General features: G+C 36.0%; 1 protein-coding gene across 1 annotated transcript in view; it reads left to right on the top strand.

Annotated features, from left to right (window-relative positions):
* LOC103599387 (rab GTPase-activating protein 1-like) overlaps positions 1–20,864 on the top strand; it is a 121,512-nt gene that overhangs the window by 5,238 nt on the left and 95,410 nt on the right. The window contains exons 3-5 of the mRNA XM_008583493.1: positions 4,021–4,024; positions 12,215–12,422; positions 20,625–20,782. Of these exons, the coding sequence (XP_008581715.1) occupies positions 4,021–4,024; positions 12,215–12,422; positions 20,625–20,782 (370 nt within the window). The remainder of the gene's footprint in view (positions 1–4,020; positions 4,025–12,214; positions 12,423–20,624; positions 20,783–20,864) is intronic.

Consider the following 20,864-nt stretch of genomic DNA (forward strand, 5'->3'; position numbering starts at 1 on the left):
TTTTTTGGTTAGTATGTTAATTGAAAGGAATACCTTTTAATGTAACTCTGATGAGATGGAGTTAATTATCCTTTTCAATGGCTTGAGATAATATTATTTCTATTTCTCAGCATATTCTATAGTGACTATTTATTGTATACCTTTTTATAGTCTCAACACCCATTACACTAAATACATTTTTAAAAATGTATCTTTCACTGAATATCTTGGTGGGTAAGAAGAATTTCCTTTGCTTTACACGTAGGTTTTTTGTATTTTTTCCTAGTTATGTATATTTTTATATTTATTTTCAATGAAAGGATATTGATGCTGTCTTTACATAGTTGCAGTCAACACAGATTTTGCTAACAGAATTATTGTGGTTGGTTTAAAATGACAGATAACTTCAATGGCAAGGAACTGTCTGGAAACTATCTAGACTGAAGTAGTTTAAACTGAACATTTAATATATAGTGTTTGCTGGTTACAAAACTAGGTAGATGATGACTTTTGTTTAAACATCTTGATAACTTGGTTTTTGTAATTTGGTGATCTTATATCCTGGCTACTTGGGTTCAACTCTAACAGGAAATCTTTCTTGGTTTACTGCTATGTGCTAAAATTCTGTTAGGATGCAAAGATGAGTTTTCTCTCTTATGCTCTTTTGTTACTCTTTACATCTTTTTCCTGAGGAATAGGTGAGAGGATTAAAGAAGTTTGACTTAGATGGCACTGAATTTATATTTATTTAGGTGGAATTGAATCCCTTACATTGGTGCGTGATTTCACCAGATCTAAAAGTTTGGCCTTGCTAAAAGTATTTTTGCTATTCTCCTCCTTAACTCAGGATTTCCACTAGCCATAATTTGATATTTACCAAAGAATTTTGTCTACATGAATTTAGTTGTAGATGGCATAGGATCTAGGTGGTGCCCAGGATGACATGTGTTTGCCATAATAGGACTGCTAGTCCTAAAAATTTTCATTTATTTAATGATTAAGTATTTTGATATATACTGAGTATCCAGTCTTTTAGACACTATTAATAAGTGCTGGGAATAAAAAGAGGGTAGAACACATCATTTTCTTGGAGAGCCCTGTAAAGAACGACAGAATAAGAACTACACTTTGCTCTTAATTCATACTATTTTGGACCTTCATAGAGGTCTTAAGACATGATACCTGGTTCATACCTGGGTTCGAATCCCAGCTCTACTTCTCTCTGGCTATATGACCTTGGGCAAGTTATTTAACTCCTGTAAGACTCAGCTTCTTAATGTATAAAGTAACAATAAAAATAGAATTTACATCACAGATATGTTGGAGGATGAGTGACATCATCTATGTAAAGTGCTTTATAAAATGCTTTGTACAAAGTAAGTAATAAAATGTTTATCATTATCATCATCATCAGTAGTAGTATTCAAAACCTTGAACCTGAAAATAAAATCACATAAAATCTTAGGCCCAAGTCCAATAATTACTAAACATCTCTTGAAACTGGCATGGGACAGTGTGTAGGTCCTTCTCCACTGAAGCACTTTGGTGGAACCCTTGGATTTCTGTGGAATGATGTCCTTTGAAAAGCATTTAGATTCTCTTATGCTACTGATTAAGTAGCTGAGGCTCAGATGGGTTAAGTATCTTGTTCTGGCTTATAAAGCTATTTTGTGGCAGAAATGGGATTAAAATCAGTCCTTTCTGAAACCCAATAGAATAGACTGATTGCATAAATTAAGAAAAACTTGATGTATTAAAAATAGCTCAGTTTTACCTTTCAGAAAACATGTTTTTGCAATAAAGCTCTAAAAATTTAGCTAAATATATTCTCTATATCCAATATTTTTAAAAATCCAGTTTACAAATTTATTAAATAGTGCTTTGGTCTGGCTTTTTTAGTCAGCATAACTGTTTTGAGATTTATCCATGTTGACTCGTGTATCAAAAGTTTATTCTTTGTTTTCAGTGCTGAGTAGCGTTCCATTGTATGGCTATATCATGTTGAGGTCTGCTTGAGTTGTTTCCAGTTTTCGGCTATTACAAATAATGCTGCTATGAACATTTATAAACAGGTCTTTTTATGTCAGTTTTTTTTTTTTTTTTTTTAAAGATGACCGGTAAGGGGATCTTAACCCTTGACTTGGTGTTGTCGGCACCACGCTCACCCAGTGAGCGAACCGGCCATTCCTATATGGGATCCGAACCCGTGGCCTTGGTGTTATTAGCACCGCACTCTCCCAAGTGAACCACAGGCCGGCCCCCAGGTCTTTTTATGGATATATGCTTTAATTTCTCCTGGATGAGTACTTAGGATTGGAATGGCTGGGTCATATGATAGGTATACATTTAACTCTTTAAGGAACTGCTACATTCTTTTCCAAAGTGGCTGTTTTATACTGCCACTATCAGTTTATGAGAGTTTCAGTTGTTTCACATCCTTGCCAACATTTGGTATGGTCACAGTTTTTAAGTTTTAGGCATTTTATAGGTGTGCAGTGGTATCTTATGGTTTTAATTTGTTTCCCTAATGACTAACGATGTTGAGCATTTTCTTACATGCTATTTGCCATCAATATATCTTTTTTGGTTAAATGTCTATTCAAATCTTTTGCCCAGTTTTATGCTGGGTTGTTTTCTTTATTATTGAATTTTGAGAGTTCTTTATATATTCTAGATAAAAGTCCATTATAAAATATATAATTTACAAGGATTTTCTTATGGTCTGTGGTGTCTTCATTCTCTTAACAATGTCTTTCAACAGAAGTTGTTACTGATTTTGATGAAATTCAATTTATCAATTTTTTCCTAGTGTAGATTGTATTTTTGGTGTCTGTATAGCTAAGAAATCTTTGTTTAAACCAAGCTCACAAAGATTTTCTCCTGTTTTCTTCTAAAAGTTTTATAGGTTTAGGATTTGCATTTGAGCTTATGATCCATTTTGAGTTACTTTTTTTTATATGAGTAAGAGGTATTAGTAACTTTTTTCTTTTTAATATGGATGTTCAATTGTTTCATTGTTCATTTGTTGAAAAGACAGTTCTTTCTTCATTGAGTGTCCTTTGTATCTTTGTCAAGAATCTATTGACCATATTTGTGTGGGGCTATTTCTGGACTTTCTGTTTTGTTTCATTGCTTGATATGCCTACCCTTTTGTCAATAACGTACCAACTTGATTACTGTAGCTTCATAATAAGTCTTAAAATCAGGTAGTGTGTGTTCTCTTTGTTTTTTTTCCAAAATGATTTTGGCTATTCTGTTTTTTTTGTGTGTGTATTCATAAAAATTGTAAAGTCAGTTTCTTTATATTATAAATTTCTTCTGGGATTGTGATTGGGGTTGTTCGAACCTGTAGATAAATTTTGGGAGGAATGACATCTTAATAATATTGAGTTTTTCAATTCTATAAACACAATGTATCTGTTCATGTTTTTAAGTCTTCTTAGATTACTTTTGTCAATGACTTGTTTTCTGCATATAGATCCTGCACATAGATTTATACCTAGATATATATTTTTGGTGCTTTTGTAAATAGTACTGTTTTTTAAATTTAGATTTGCAATTGTTCATTGCTAGTATATAGAAGCATAATCGTTTTGTGTATTGATCTTGGATCCTGTGGCCTTACTAAACTCACTCACTAGTTCTAGGACCTTGTTTGCAGATTCTTTGCAATTTTCTACATTAGATAATTATGTTGTCTGCATATAGGAACAATTTTATCTCTTCCTTTCCATCTTCTGTGCCTTTTATTTCTTTTTCTTACCTTATTACATTGGCCAGGACTTTTAGCCTGATGTTGGGTAGAAGTGATAAGAGCAGATTTCCTTAACTTGTTTTCAGTAGTAGGGTGAAAGCATTCAGTCTTTCACCATTAAGTATGAAATTGGGTCTAGATTTTTTGTAGATGCCCTATGTCAGGTTAAGGAAGTTCCTTTCTGTTCCTAATTTTCTGAAAGTTTTTATTTGAATGGATGTTGAATTTTGTCAAAAATTTTTTTCTTTTTGTCATCTGATATGATTGTGGTTCTTTTTCTTCTTTAGATTGGTAATATGATCAGTTACATTGGATGTTGAACGAGCCTTACATTCCCAAGATAATCCCCACTTCTTCGTGATATATTATTCTTTTCATAGATTGGTGTATCCAATATTTTGTTGAGGTTTTTTACTTTTATATTCATGAGGGGTAGTGATCTGTAGTTTTATTTTCTTGTATTATCTTTGTCTGGTTCTGTTATCAGAGTAATGCTGGTCTCATAAAATAAGTTGGGGAATGTTTTGTTTTATTTTCTGGAAGAGACTGTGTAGAATTGGTGTTTTTTCTTCCTTAGGTATTTGACAGAATTCAGTAGTGAAACCTTCTGGGCCTGGTGTTCTTTTTGTTGGAAGGTTTTAAATTACTAATTCAATTTATTTAATAAATATAAAACCATTCAGGTTATCTATTTCTTCTTGAGAGAATTTTGGTGGTTTCATCTTTTAAGGAATTGGTTCATTTCAGCCAAGTCTGGGCATCAGGTTGTTTGTAATATTCTCTTAATGTTCTTTTAATGTCTGCAGAGTATGTTTTAATATCCTCTTTCTTTCTTTCCTGATATGGATAATTTATCTGTTTTCTCTTTTTTTTCATCAGACTAGAGGTTTATCACTTTAATTCATCTTTTAAAGACCTGGCCTTTTTTTTTTTTCATTGATGTTTCTCTAATTTTTGGTCTCAAAAGAAAATACTTAATAATTTCTTTCATTCTTCTTTCCATAGGTTTAATTTATTCTTCTCTAGAGTATTGATTTGAGACATTTATTTTCTAATATGCATATTTAATGTTATAAGTTTTATCACTGCTTTAGCTGCCTTATAGATTTTGATATGTTACATTTTTATTTTCCTTCAGTTCAAAATATATCCTAATTTCGCTTGAGATTTTCTTTTTGACCTGTTGGGAGTATTTCGAAGTGTGTTATTCTGTTATTAATTTGTAATTTAGTTCCATTACAGTTAGAAACCATAATTATGTGATTTCATTTCTTTTAAATGTGTTAAGATTTGTTTTATGGTCTAGGATATGGCCTAGCCTGGTGAATATTTTATGTACACTTGAAAAGAATGTGTGTTCTGCTGTTGCTGGGTATTCTGTAAATGTCAATCAGATCAAGTTTATTGTTAGTGTTATTTAACTCTTCTGTATGCTTGTAGATTTTCTGTTTACTTTTTCTATACATTACTGAGAGAGTAGTTTTGAATTCTCCAAGTATAATTATAGATTTGTCTATTTCTTCATTTAATTCTATCAATTTTTACTTCATGTATTTTGAAGTTCTGTTTTAGGTATATTTTCATTTTTATGTTTTCTTGTTGTATTAAATCATTTATCATTATGTAATATTTCTTTTTACGTGGTTATTTTCCTTGTTTTCTTATAATTAGTGTTTGCGTGGTATATCTTTTTCTAATTTTTTTCTTTTATTCTGTTTATTTCTTTGTATTTAAAGTGTGTTTCTTATTGACAGCTTTTTAAAATCCAGTCTGACAATCTTAGTCTTCTAATTGGATTTAACAAATTAAAACCTGTCAAAATGAGAATATTTTGTGACACATGAAAGTTATATGAAAATTGAGTTTTCAGTGTTCATAAATTTTGAATTTTGTTAAAAATAAATCCATGGAAGGCTTTTTACAAGGTGCTTTCTTGTGTAAAATACCTGAATAATATCCTAGATCTTTTCTCTTGGCCCACAAAACCTAAAATATTTATCATATGGCCCTTTACAGAAAAAACTGATGACCCCTTTTATTAGCCTTTTATTTATTTATTTTTTTGTCTTTTTTGTGACCGGCTGCACCGTGCTCAGCCAGTGAGCGCACCGGCTATCCCTATATAGGATCCGAACCCGCGGCGGGAGTACTGCTGTGCTCCCAGCGCCACACTCTCCCGAGCGTGCCACGGGGTCGGCCCAGCCTTTTACTTTTAATGCATTTTTAAAATGTATTTGGATGTAAATGTGCCTATCCTCTTGCTGTTTCTTTTCTCTTTGTCCCTTCTGTTTTTTGTTTCTTTCCCTCCCCTTTTCCTGCCTTGTTTTGGATTCAGTATTTTTTAATGTTTCCTTTTATCTTCATTACTGGCATATTAGCTATATGATTTTGTTTTATTATTTTAGTGGGTGCTCTGGGGTTTATAACCTGAGTTTTTAACAAGTATACATTTTAATAATAACACTTCATATATATTGTAAGAATCTTCTACTTCTTCCCTTGCAGACTTTATGCTTTTGTTGTCATTTGTTTTGCTTATACATATGTTACAAATTCTACAAAATATTGTCTTGTTTTCTTTTTGCTTTAAATAATCTGCTATACTTTGAAGAAACTAAAAAACAAGGCAAAACTCTCTCCCTTTAATTTATAACTTTTGGTGCTTTTCATTTCCCTCTTCTATTATTTTCCTTTAGCCCAAGGAACTTCCTTTAACATTCTTATTTTCTTGTGTAATTTAGAATTTACTCTTATAACCATCCAGAGAATATTTCACTTCAGATCTTGTAATTTTCAGCTCCAGAATTTATTTTGTGTCTTTGCCTGGCTTTTATTTTTCTTCTTGTTCTGTTAGGTGTTTTTCTTTTTTTTTTTGTCTTTTGTCTTTTTTTTTTCCGTGTCCGGCAACGGATTGCAACCCTCAGTGTTGCCCCCGGACCGGGGACCGGCAACGGGATCGCAACCCTCGGCGTTGCTCCCGCGCCTTGCTCAGCCAGTGAGCGGGAACCGGTCTGTATGTGGGATCCGAACCCTCGGGCGGGAGCGCCGCCGCGCTTCCCAAGCGGCGCACTTATCCAGTGCGCCACCGGGCTGGCCCTGTTAGGTGTTTTTCTTTAAAGCCTTAATCATATTTACAATAGTTATCTTATGTTTTTTTTTTTTTTTGACTGGTAAGGGGATCACAACCCTTGGCTTGGTGCTGCCCACGCCTTGCTCAGCCAGTGAGTGCACTGGCCATCCCTGTATGGGATCTGAACCTGCGCCCTCAGCGCTCCCAGCGCCGCACTCTCCCGAGTGAGCCACGGGCCAGCCCTACAATAGTTATTTTAAAGGCCTTTTTAAAAGAACTATTATAATTGTTATTGGTCTGCCAATTTTATCATCTGTCATTTTTGGGTCCGTTTCTGTACTGTTTTATATCTTGGGTTACACAGATATATAACGTACTTATTTCTTCAGACAGTTATTTTTTTAATCTTTTTTTTCTCACAGAACATTGCAAATAACTGTTGCTGCATAAGTGTTTGCTTTATTAGCAAAAGCGTATAGTAACAAACATGCAAATAATAATGATACCAGAGGAGAGGGTCTGGGGAAGTTCGATGGCTGATCTCAGCCCACCTTGTCCTCTACCAGGTTCTTGACTCTGCCACAAGAAAGAATTCAAGAGCAGTCACAATAGAAAGTGAAACAGGTTTAATGTAAAGAATAAGAAATACAGACCTCACAGTGAAAGCACAGCCTAGCTCCAGAGAATGAGTGGCGGCTGCACCAAGGTTAATAAAAAAGTAAGAAATACATACATTACAGACAAAGTGCAGACTGGTTTCAGAGTGAACAGCAGCCTACTAAAGGCAAGTTTAACACAAAAAAGTAAGATATACACACCTCAAAGGTGAAGTATGGGCTGGCTCCAGAGAGAGTGAGCAGCAGCCCTGCTTTCTTCCTGGATTTGACTTTTATAGTTTGGCTATCTATGCATATGCATGCTAATGAATATTTGACTAAGGGGGTGGTTCCCAGTTATGTAGCCTAGTCTTGCACATGCTCAGTTGGTCTTTTTTGAGCGTGCTCATTGGTCAAATTCCACCATATGTACCAAATAGACTTAAAATATTCTAGGTGCTCTCTAGTGCCTCCAATGGGAGGTCATTCAAGGGATAAACTCCTTTTTATTGAGCATGCTTGGCCACTGAGATTGCACAAGTCTGCCTCCTGAGGCTCAATATCCATGTGGTAGTGCCATAAAGTAAGTGCTACAGGCCACCATAGCTTAGGATTCAGAGGTGAGGCTTGAGTCCAAGGGGAGTGGTTGAGACCCAGGGGAATGGCCTGAAACCTGATCCCAGGGGGACTGAGTACCTAATATCTCAATAACAAACAAAACAAACAATTGGAACATATTAATATTCAACCATAAAATGTATTTGTAGTTTCTTATTTGTCCCTTTTGAGATATGGTGCATTAAACTGGTTCAAAAGGGAGAAAAACATGTTTCAATGCCTGAAGAACTCGGTAGATGAAGTAGTTCATTTTGAATGGCTTTAGTTTCTCAACAACAAAAAAATGTTGCATATTTTAATACAATATTTAGGAGCTGGAGTGGGGAGGTTTGAAGTGGCTTTTGTGAATTACTTATTAAAATCCTGTAAGAGGGTCTGGCCCTGTGGCTCACTCAGGAGAGTATGGTGCTAGTAGCGCCGAGGCTGCAGGTTCGGATCCTATATAGGGATGGCCGGTGCACTCACTGGCTGTGCGTGGTGCAGACGACATTGTGCCGAGGGTTGTGATCCCCTTACCGGTCGGGAAAAAAAAAAAAAAATCCTGTAAGAGGAATATAGGTAATGAGAATTTGACCATGCTGCAAGGATCTAGGTCAGGTAAGACATGTATGCTTAATTTTGTCAGCATGGATATGGGTAACAGAGGGCAAGCGTTGGAGATAAGCTGAATGTGGGTTTTAGGTGGGGGCAGAAAGAGAGAACGGGGGTGGGGAGAACGTTATACTATCAGATACACGTAGAACAACCACAGTTGGGCCTTTGGTGCATGCTGTGCTTAGAATTAAAGTGAAAAGGTTTATTTTTTATTTATTTATTTTTTTTCCTTTTTGTCTTTTTTCGTGTCCGGCAACGGATTGCAAACCTCAGTGTTGCGCCCGTACCGGACCAGGACCGGCAACGGGATCACAACCCTCCGTGTCGCACCCGCACCTCGCTCAGCCAGTGAGCGGGAACCGGTCTGTATGTGGGATCCGAACCCTCGGCGGGAGCGCCACCGTGCTCCCAAGCGGCGCACTGCTACAGTGCGCCACCGGGCCAAAGGTTTATTTTTTAAAAAAGAAATTTATTACAGGGGTTGTGGTGAAATTGGGTAAAGCAATCAGAAATCATTAGTCAAAAGTAAGTACTTTGAGGAAAAATTTCCATTGGAACACTTACATAATTCATAGTAGCCAGCAAGCCAGAAAGTAGCAAAATAAGGAGCTTGATTTTTGTTGTGATTGTTATGAGATGTAACATTTTAACATTGTTTAGTTTTGCTTAGGAACTTAGGCTGTGAGTGGAAAAACAATGAGTTTTTCCTCTGCTCTCACACCACAACCAGCACAGAAGACTTCTTTGACCAAGTGTGTGGGGTTTTTCGCCCCCTGCACGCCAAGCGATCAGTTCTACAGTGGACACCTGCTGGGTGCCCTTCAATTCTACTGTCTACCTGGGGACAGCATCAGATCCCACAGGTTAAGGGCTCAGTCCCTAGGACTGTACCCCACTTCCAGTTGTCAGTTGCATGCCCCAGTTGTTCTACTTGTGCTCCTGACAGACTAGCTATCACAGAACTCAGGAAAACACATTTACCAGTTTATTATAAAGGATATTACAAACAATACAGATGAAGAGATTTGTAGGATGAGGTATAGGGGGAGGGGCTTAGAGCCTTCCATGCCCTCTCTGTGTTATGGGAGGAGAGGGTCTGGGGAGGGTGGGGTAGCTGACCTAAACACTGTCCTCTACCAGATTCTTTACTCTGCTTCAGGGAAGAATTCAAGAGCAGAGTTAGAGTAGAAAGTGAAAGCAAGTTTAATGTGAAGAGTGAGGAGTGAGGAATGCACAGGCAGAGTGCGGGCTGACTAGAGAGTGAGTAGCCGCCTCATTTCGCCCTGGATTCCACCTTTTATAGTTGGTTCCAGTTATGTAACTCTTTTGTAATTCTAGCCTGGTGCATGCTCAGTGGTCAAATTCATGCACATACACCAAGTATACTTAAAATATACTCGGTGCTGTCTAATGCTTCCAGTAGAAGGTCATTCAAGGACGAACTCCTTTCTGTTGATAGTGCTCAGCCACTAAAATTGATTAAACTTGTCTCCTGTGGTGTCAGTCTTACCTCGTGCTCGACAATAGCTGCAACATGCAACAATAACTCTCTCCATAGCTTAGGATTCAGAGGTGAGGCTTGAGTCCAAGGGGAGTGGTTGAGACCCAGGGGAATGGCCTGAAACCTGATCCCAGGGGGACTGAGTACCTAATATCTCAATAACAAACAAAACAAACAATTGAAACATATTAATATTCAACCATAAAATGTATTTGTAGTTTCTTATTTGTCCCTTTTGAGATATGGTGCATTAAACTGGTTCAAAAGGGAGAAAAACATGTTTCAATGCCTGAAGAACTCGGTAGATGAAGTAGTTCATTTTGAATGGCTTTAGTTTCTCAACAACAAAAAAATGTTGCATATTTTAATACAATATTTAGGAGCTGGAGTGGGGAGGTTTGAAGTGGCTTTTGTGAATTACTTATTAAAATCCTGTAAGAGGGTCTGGCCCTGTGGCTCACTCAGGAGAGTATGGTGCTAGTAGCGCTGAGGCTGCAGGTTCGGATCCTATATAGGGATGGCCGGTGCACTCACTGGCTGTGCGTGGTGCAGACGACATTGTGCCGAGGGTTGTGATCCCCTTAAGATAATTTCTTTTTTTGTATTTCTTGTACCGGTACCCTCTCCTCTCCTGCCCCTTCTCCTTCCTCTCTTCATTCACTCCAGTCATACTAGCCTCCTTGTTCTTTCTCATATGCTTATCAGTCATGATTTCTGCCTCAGGTCCTCTGTGTATTCTTTTTCCTCCGCCTAAATAATTTTTCCTTTTTCCAGTAGCTTTTTCATTTCTCTCCAGTTTTACCTCAAGAAACATTTTATCATAAGAAACCTTTCTTAATCACATCATGTAACTATTCCTCTCTTTCCCCTTACTGGATCTTTTTTTTTTTTTCTTCATAGCACTTTTCTTTGACTTGATATTATATTTAATTTGTGTATTGTCTGCTTTAGACTGTAATCTCTGTGGGAACAGGTTTTTTTTTTTTTTGTCCTTTTTGAGACTGGCCTCACCGTGCTCAGCCAGTGAGCGCTGTGAGTGCACCAGTCATCCCTATATAGGATCCGAACCCGCGGCGGGAGCACTGCTGCGCTCCCAAGCGCCGCACTCTCCCGAGTGTGCCACGGGCTGGGCCCGGGAACAGGTTCTTTACATTTTTCCCTGTTGTACCTTCAGTGCCTAGAGGAATGTCCAGTCCATAGCAAGATTTTAGTAAATATTTGCCCAATGAACAAATAAGCAGACCAGGTCTAGGAAATTAGGTTGAATGTATCCTGAATCTGGAATATTACCTGAAAGTTAGTTTTTTCAAATTGAGCTTTCTGATTTGCCTCATTTGCTAAAGTTTAGATTGTGGTAAAACTTTAGCTAAGTTCTAAGTATGGAAATAATAGCAATATAAATTTACAAAGTTTTGGTAAAAATGATCTGAGTTTTTTAGAGAAGTGTTTTAAAATAGATTGTTTGTATAATATCTCCTAAAAATGTCAAAATGTCTTTTAATGTTACCTACTTAGTTTCAATTTGCCAACACACCTTGACAGAGACTTAGTGTTTTGAGTTGCCTCCTATTCCTTGTGGTTGTCTCCCACCCCTCATTTTCTCAGTTTGAGATCTTGAAGGGGGTCTTGAATACTTATACCAATCCAGGGCTTAGGATTTGTGCAGGGAAAGTCAGAGAATTATTTGCTTCTATCTACCTTTCTTTTTGGGGGTAAAAGAAGTCTCACTTTTGGGGGTTAGATAAACTTACAGTTGCTGCTCTGACTCTCTAGGGATGGTCTGTGCAATATTCAGCACTGGCATTCCTTTTCCCATAATAAAACAAGACTAGACTTTAAGGGTGGGTGATATAGATTTTACTAAGCAATGTATTCTTGGCTTTGGAGTAAATGAATTGGATCATAGGAAATACAAGAATGAATAAATTGTCAAAAGAAGATGAATTTATGTGTCTGTGTATGTGTATGTAAGATTTGCAGGAATATGAAGATAATTTGTTTTCTTGCATATTAGTAACAGTTTATTTTTGTGATTTTAAGGTAGTTATGTTTGTATATCATATATTGGCATAGTAAAATTATTTGTCTTTATTCTTTTATAGTATTTTATCTCATTTTTCATCACTGTTCTACAGAATCATAGACCAATCCAGCAATGTGGAGAGAGCATCTTTTCCAATCTATAAGGTATTATTCTGTGCACGTGGACATGATGGGACAACAGAGAGCAATTGCTTTGCATTTACAGAGAGTTCCCATGGTTCGGAAGAATTTCAAATACATGTTTTCTCCTGTGAAATTCAAGAGGCAGTAAGTATAATATAGTATAGCAATTTGCTGTAGGGATGAATTAGGGTAATATTTTTGAACTCTAATCTCACTGTCATATAAATAAATACACTATATGAATTTGGAATATATTTCTAAAGACAGAGTTAGTATTTGTAATGGCAAGGAACTGAATATGGAAAGCTACGCCTTATATATCTATGCACTAAAGTGATATTGTAGGTAGGGCTCTCTCATAGCTCAGCAGGTATCAGAAAAATAGCACTTGATGAGCTTTTCTTCCTCCTACCGTGGTAGTAATTGCTTATGCTCGCAAAGGAGGAATATTTTTGCATTTCTCTTTTTATTTTGCCCATGTAGATTGGTCTATGTGATTTAAAAAAGTGCCTGTAACAACACTTATTTCTCTGCTGGGCTGATAGGTGCATATTGCTTTCACTTAGATATTGCACTAAGATTGTTTCAAAGATCTCTGTGGTTTTCACTGGTGATTATTTGTTATGCACGTTCATGTAGAGCTTAGATTTTGCTCTGGAGAACTGGCCTAATTAAAAATACAAATCCTCACATAGAGCAGGGACATCAACTTGTAGTCCTTTGAAGACACCAGTAAGTTCGTCTTAGCAGTTATTAACTGCTCGTTTATTCTCAGACTGGAGAAGTAGTTCAGAATCAAATGGCTGTTAAATAGATGTGGAAATATCCTTCTTTTCTGTATGTACTGAATTCTCCCTACATTAAAAGTAAATTGCACTATTAGAACTTTAGTGCTTGCAACCATTTCAAAGGCATTAATAAATGGATTTGGGGACGGGCCAGTTAGCTCACTTGGGAGAGCATGGTGCTGATAACACCAAGGTCAATGGTTCAGATCCCCATGCTGGCCAGCCACCAAAAATAAATAAATAAATAAATAAAATACAACTGGGCCAGTTAGCTCACTTGGGAGAGCATGGTGCTGATAACACCAAGGTCAGTGGTTCAGATCCCCATGCTGGCCAGCCACCAAAAATAAATAAATAAATAAATAAAATACAACAAATGGGTTTGGATGGGCAAGGTCTCAGATGTAGTTGCTTTTGGAAATGTAGATTGTCAGTAGAAAATGCTAAAAGCAGCAGTCTTCTAGTCTCTGTTTACCATGAAATACGAATAAACCATAGTAGGAGTTTTGAGAGTTTATTTCTGGCCACAAAATGGGAATTCTTAGAAATGTAGATTTCTGTGATTTTGAGACTAAGCATGATGAGTATATCCGTTCTTACCCCCTGGTGATCAGTTTGTTTTATACTGAAATGAACATGGACAGACACACATAAATTAGATTGTAACCATAGAATTTCTCTGCCAGAACCCATGCCTTGTATAAGAAATTCAAGTTTTGTGTTTTGTTTTTTTTAGATAGACCTTAATCTATTTCATCCCAACACGCGCATATAACTATGTATATACTGACTTCTTACTCAAAAAAGGTGTGAAGAACTGAAGAGTGAATGAGTACAAGTGTGCTGCTCATGTGCCTGGTGCATGGTAGACAGTGAATATAAAATATGTTGTAAGAATATGTGTGCGTTTGTGAATGAGGGGGGCTGTTTCTGATCCTTACAAACTCCACTACAGAGGTGGGGAAACAGATGGTAGAGTCCTGGCATTTCATGTTGGCAGCAGTCATTTAACACACCTGTGTGGTTTCTGGATCATTGGAGCTCAACAAACAGCAAGGGAGTGAACTTTGAAGAGCAGGAGAGCCTGCTGCTTGGAGAGATACAAACGCTGCTGGAGGAAATTGAAAGGGACCTTGCTGCGAGCATTCTCCATAGTTGTGATGGTATGAAACTCTCTTTTTGGATTATAGCATCCGCTTGTTTATGAATGGGAGAAATGTTTGTTATTTCTGAGAGTTTTAATAATGGGTAAGCAGTGGAAGAAAACTGTAGGGAATTCTTGGCCTGACCATTTCAGATATAGTATTAAATAGTGTTAATTATATTTCTAGAGAGTATATTTGTTATATTTCAGGTTATGAGAAAGTGATTTCCTTGTATTATTTAATTTTTTTAGAGTACATTTTTGAAAATGTTACATCATGGGGCTTTGATGGCAACATGCATTGTTTGAAGGAGAGATAGGTGACAATGGTCATGAAACCTTATTATGTGACATCATTTCTAAATGAGGAATAACCTAGTATAAATATCTTTTGTCAGGCACTCTGCTAAGAATTAACTTGATGCTCATAACATCCCATGATATAGATGTTATTTATGTCCTTTACAAGTGCCCTTATGTACCTCTTTGCCTGGAGTCCAGGTATATTACTGATACCCTCCTTTTTATTTGCAAAAGTGTTCTGGTTTGGATGATAAATTGTATGGTTACCCTTTGCTTATCCTGAGGCTAAGAGAATGGATGTTAGACCTGGGTTTCAAATTGAAGTCTTTGAATCTGAAGAGCCATTCCGGTTGCTTAAATATTATAAAAAAACAAGTGTGGATTTTTGTCTTTCAATTATGTTTTGCAAAATGATTACTGGCTACATAGCTTATATTCCAGCTACCTTTGTGTTTTACCCAAGCCTTTTACAGACGCTGTCCAACATTTTCCTCTTTTTCCTCAAAAAATAATTATGCTTTTAATTAATCTGAAGTCTTTTAGTTACACTTACTAGTCATCTGATTATCTGGTTACCAGAAGTTTCCTGTTCTGTGGTGAAGGGACAACTTTAGTCCTCAGTATTTGGGTCTCTCTTGATGGGCACAAACAGTTGGCACAGATAGCTTAGAAACCAGGTGACAGACAGTCTTATTATTTAAGTGTGCATTGTGCAGGAATGCCATTAATTTATTTGTTTTCCTTTTTTTTTTTTTTTGCAAGTGCCTGGATGAGATCTGAAGAGGTTTGTCAGTTAAAGGCAAGAAGACAACTCTCAAGCAGGAGTAGCAGCATGGCTGCCACCACCAACTGTCATTGTGATGCTCTCATTTCACTGTAAAAACCATCAAGCAGCAGCACCAACAGTGGTAGAAGGAAAACCCAGTGAGGGTGATAGCTCTCTTGGACACCTGTGACACAAGGATTAGGGGTTCTCACAGAAGGGTTAGGATATATTTGACTTGTTACCCTGGATATTCTTCTGCAGGACCCTTTTGGAATGGATCTCCATAATCTGTGAAGAAGGAGTTGGGCAGTCCATCCAGAAGTATGTTGATGTCAGTGATCTTTGTACAGGGAGAATGATGTGCTAGGCTTCTGCTCAAGAAATGTAGACAAAACAAAATATCAGAAAGCATAGTGAAAAAAGCCAAAGAGGCACCTATTCTTGTTGCATATTTATGGATAGATTACACAAAACTTTTTAAAGATACTTTAAAAGGCTTAGTGGACTCTAAGATTTTAATTCTACTAGCCATTTTATCTATTTTCTTCAAAGCAGGTTTTAATGATGATGTTTGTATGTTTTAACATACTTATCAACACTAGCAACTCTCAGTGTTATATTTTAGAAACAGATTTTATCATCTGGTGTTAAAGGTGTTCAGAGGTATTTCATGATAAATATCAAGGGTATTGCTGGGAAGATCTTTATTCTTAATGCACTGGTTTTTCTTGGTGTTGCCAGTATGCCACTATATGTTAATACAAAGACTTATTCCTTGCTATGCCACTATATGTTAATACAAAGACTTATTCCTTGCATGGGAAAATATTATACTTAAGCAGATATTTATTGAGATTTTAGCTAAATGCCTTATTTTTGAAGACAGTGCAGAAGGTATATTGTGTTTTCCTTAAAGTAAATAGATTTTTATAATTTTTTAAAAGTTTCTTGGATAATATGCCACTTATTTTAGCTCTTTTCAATGAGTATTGTGTTTGAGCAAGTTGTTTTTGAAATTTTAACACATATCTTTCATTTCATGGAATGATTCATCTACATTTATTTCTTGGGTGAACATTTTCTTTGATATATGGTGTTTCTAAAATTGTGGGTTATTTTTCACCAGTATTAATGAAAAAGCTTTATACTGAAAAAACTAGCTGTGATATTTATTTTAAGTAAATATCTTTGTTACTCAATAGTGTTGTTTGTGCTTTTAACATGTAATACATATTTGAGAGTTTGAAAAATATTGAAATGAAGAAAATAAATATTGCTCAGACTTCCACTACAGTTAAGATTTTGGTGTATCTCCATTCCATATATTTACATGTGTCCTCCTCCCTACCTTTTCAAAAACAACAATAAATCCAAACAGATAACATAGTTTTGTGTTTAATTAGTACTTTCTATAGGTACTGTTTTCTGGGCAAAACATTGTTCTGTATTATTTGTCAATAAACCTTTGCCTTCTGGCCCCCCATCCCCCCAAAAAGCCAATTATAGATTATTTGTGTGTGTGCATATCCTTTAATAGTGGGATGTATATCAAAAGTAGCGGCTATGGTATATATTTTTAATTTTCTTTTTTGGTTGTAATTGGCTACCCAGTTTGTTCCAAGAACTGTAGACATTGATGATCATTGTTTCTGAAGTTTACCTTACCAGTCCTTAGAACACCATTTCAGTTTATTCACAGACTTTGGAATTCAAAAATTATTTCAAACTTTTTGGTGGAAATAGCAATTTGTAAGACATGACCAGTATAATTTTTTTTTTTTTTTTTTGGTGGCTGGCCAGTGCAGGGATTTGAGCCCTTGAATTTGGTGTTATCAGCACCATTCTCTAACCAAGTGAGCTAACTGGTCAGCCATGGTCATTATTAAATGCAGTTTGATCACTGTTAATGTACTGTTGTGTCCTTTCTCCAAAAGTGAGAAAGCTGGAGTCTGATTTTTTTTTTTCATCATTCTCTACCCCTGTGTCTTAGTCCCATATACTTAGCCTTTTGAAAAAGAAATCCTTGAAGCTTTGCCATCTACTGTAGAATTTGCCAAGTTCTTTGGCTTTTTTGGTGTGGCCTTCTGATGTGACAAGCTTGCTGATATCTCTGACACAAATAAAATGAAAGAAAAGGAGATGGGAAAGGGAAAAAAATTAGTAAATATTGGGATTTTACTCTACTAAAAGTGCTCAGAAAATATTTGTTGTATGAGTGAGCAAATTTATTATTGTCTTAATTATATAAGATTTGAGGTCTGTGGTTCCTACTAACATTAATCCTTTGCTGCTTTTGTTTTTACTCATTTATGTAAGATTATAATGGGATAACATGGTAAATATTTTTAAAATTTTGTGAATATCGTGTTACAAATAAGGTGCTATGCAGAAGTTGAACTTTAGGTTGTCAGGCAGCATTCCTATGGGGTTGTTAAAAGTGTTAATCAGTTAATTTAGGAAACTATACTTTGGCATTAGAAAGGCAGTTTAGGGTAATCATTGATTAATGGATGTAAGTGTGGCTATTGGAAGTTTGAAGGCCACTTGGTCTTGAATGTGATAGACTATTGTGTGTACAAGAAAAGGTTCATGGCAGAGTATATGAATAAAACAAAAGTAGAAGAATAAGGAAGGAGTCTGCAGACTTTAACAGATTCTACTGTTGAAGGGCATACTCTTGTTTCAAGCAAGTTACACATATTATATTCCTAGACTAATATAAGTCAGTGAATAACTTGGATTCACTCGATCAAAAGTGAAGGATTTGTTACTATTCAGAGCAGTTGTCTTATTCGTACCTCCCAGTGTGAAGTATTGAAAATGTGCTTTGTTCAACCCTTCTCATTTCACTGTTTTCATTGTTCAACCCATGGGTGAGTGCAGAGGTTTCGAGTCTTTTGTGCTTCAAGCTCACAAATTTGTGATGGTATAAAGCTTCTTTTGGAACCAAGTGTGGTTTTAGAAAACTGTGGACTGGAAAAGTGGGATTTAGAGTATTTCTCCATCTCAGGGGAAGAATATGAGTCATTGATACATATTTTTAAGTAGTCACTAGAGTGGCCAGTAGAACAGATAGGACCATTTCAGCATTTATTCACTCTGGGAATCCTTTAACACTTTTATGCCACAACAACATTGAGCAAAAATGCTGGAAGATATTTAAATCATTTTGCCATGTATGCTTATTGCTTATATTGCTAAAGCTGATATAATCCTTATTCTGTGGCTCAGTATCTAGCCCTCTGAGGCTGAGGGAAGTGAAGAGAAATTGAAGACTTGGGCTAAAACCTTATTGGTGAGTGTTCATTGGGAAGATTTAAATGCAAGAGTTGAAAGAAGCAAAGCAAGAATATTTGAAAAAAAGTTATCTACTTTTTTTAGGGCCGGCCCATGGCTCACTTGGGAGAGTGGGGTGCTGATAATACCAAGGCCATGGGTTTGGATCCCTATATAGGGATGGCCGTTTAGCTCAAGGGTTAAGATCCCATTACCGGTCATCTTTTGTTTAAAAAAAAAAAAAAAAATATATAATATATATATATGACATTTTTTTTAAAGTAAAAGGAAAGAATTCTTTCTTAGTGAAGCTATCGTTCCTCAATGTGAACATGCTTGTTCATATTTATATACTGTAGCCAGGAACATACATATAAACTCATCAAGCTTATTTCTCTTCTTTCTTTACTACTGTATGAGAGGAAGTCATTGATAGCAGGGAACTAGTCAAAATAATGTCAGGAGGCAGTTCCTTGAAAAGCCTTCTACTCAGAATTCTAGTCCTAGCTCAGCCACTTAATAAGCTACATGATTTTGGGAAAGATTTTGAACCTCTTTTTATGCATTTGTAAAAAGTATTGAAAATACCTATTAGGCTTGCTTTATAAGGTTATTTTGGAAGATCAAATGAAGTAATATAAATGGAGTTTGTAAACTAAAAAGCTATATATGGACACAGTCATTATTGATTGATAGTAGTAGTAAACATCTAAGTTCCCTAAGCGAGGAATAACTTATTCTTTGTATCTAGTATAGAAGATACTCTGGCTGGGGTGTGGTGGGGTGGAGGAATAGTGAGAAGTTGGTTAATGGACACAAAATTACAGCTAGATGGGAAAAAATAAGTTCTATTGGTGTACAATTGAGCCAGCATCTATAATTAGAAATAATTTCCTGAATGTTATCAAATGACTAGAAGAGATCAAATGTTAACATCACAAAGAAATGATTAAGTTTTGCAATGATGAATATGCTAATTATCCTTATATGATGGTCATGCATTGTATACATGTGTTGAAATATAACTGTACCCCATAAATATCTACAATTAATATGTTTCAATAAAAACCCAAAACTTTGGCTGTCTATTGGGGGGAAATTTCTATCATAATGACATATTCTTTGTTCTGTAGAATAAATTTTTCTTGAATATGATGTGTACACTATATCCAAATAGTACGCAAGCATAACTAGCTAGAAGAGTAGTTTCTTTGAAAGAAATCTTGCCTTTTCATTGAATATCATCTGAGAATGTCCTAAAAAATTTCTATAGTAATGATATGATTCCCCGTGGTACTGACAGTGTTAGCTTCTGGCTAGGCCCTGTGTGTTTTTATAAGGGGAGAAGCTCTCAGTCACAGTTAAAGACACCAACTTATTGTCTCCCCTTGGTGGTCCTCATCCTCCTTCCTTTTTTCAATCTCAGGATGCTCAGACCTTGGTTGCACCTCCTAAATCTTGTTCTTTTCTGGTCTTTAGTGTTTACACTGGTGGTGCTTACTGTTGACCTTTGTCTGTATAAGTTTGAAAATATACCTCATATTTGAACTTAAGTTTCTATGGAATGATGTCCTATTCATTTTATGAGTTAAAATTTCTGTGAAACTAATCTGCCTTTTGAGGAATACTTTTAGCAATATTTCCCTTCTTGGATTTCTCTTTAGGCTATAATAATTCAGAGTTAGGATGGTCTATATTTACTGTGTACTATGATGTCCTATTCATTTTATGAGTTAAAATTTCTGTGAAACTAATCTGCCTTTTGAGGAATACTTTTAGCAATATTTCCCTCCTTGGATTTCTCTTTAGGCTATAATAATTCAGAGTTAGGATGGTCTATATTTACTGTGTACTCATACAGTTGTTTACCAACCCCTCTTTAATGTGTAAGTGATGAAAATTTTGCCATTCAATATCTAAACAACTGATAGATGCTTATACTATATATACTTTATCTGCTGTAGAAAATTGTGGTCATTGAAAGTTATAGATCCAAGAATTAGGAGGGAAGGGTATCAGAATGTAGCTAATACCTTTGCCTAATGGTATTTTCATTTTTATTCTTTTAGGTAAGCAGAATTTTATATAGTTTCTGTACAGCATTCAAACGTTCTTCCAGACAAGTGTCTGATGTTAGAGACTCGATTATTCCTACCCCTGACAGTGATGTGTTTACCTTCAGTGTCTCCTTGGAGGTAAAAGAAGATGATGGAAAAGGAAACTTTAGGTGAGGTTATTTGAAAAGAATAAAAATTAGCATTGTGCTTGAAATATAATTTTGTCCAATATGAAGTTTCTAGACGTTATAC

The sequence above is a fragment of the Galeopterus variegatus genome, unplaced genomic scaffold, assembly GCF_000696425.1.
Source record: "Galeopterus variegatus unplaced genomic scaffold, G_variegatus-3.0.2 Scaffold2939, whole genome shotgun sequence".
Lineage (NCBI taxonomy): Eukaryota > Metazoa > Chordata > Mammalia > Dermoptera > Cynocephalidae > Galeopterus > Galeopterus variegatus.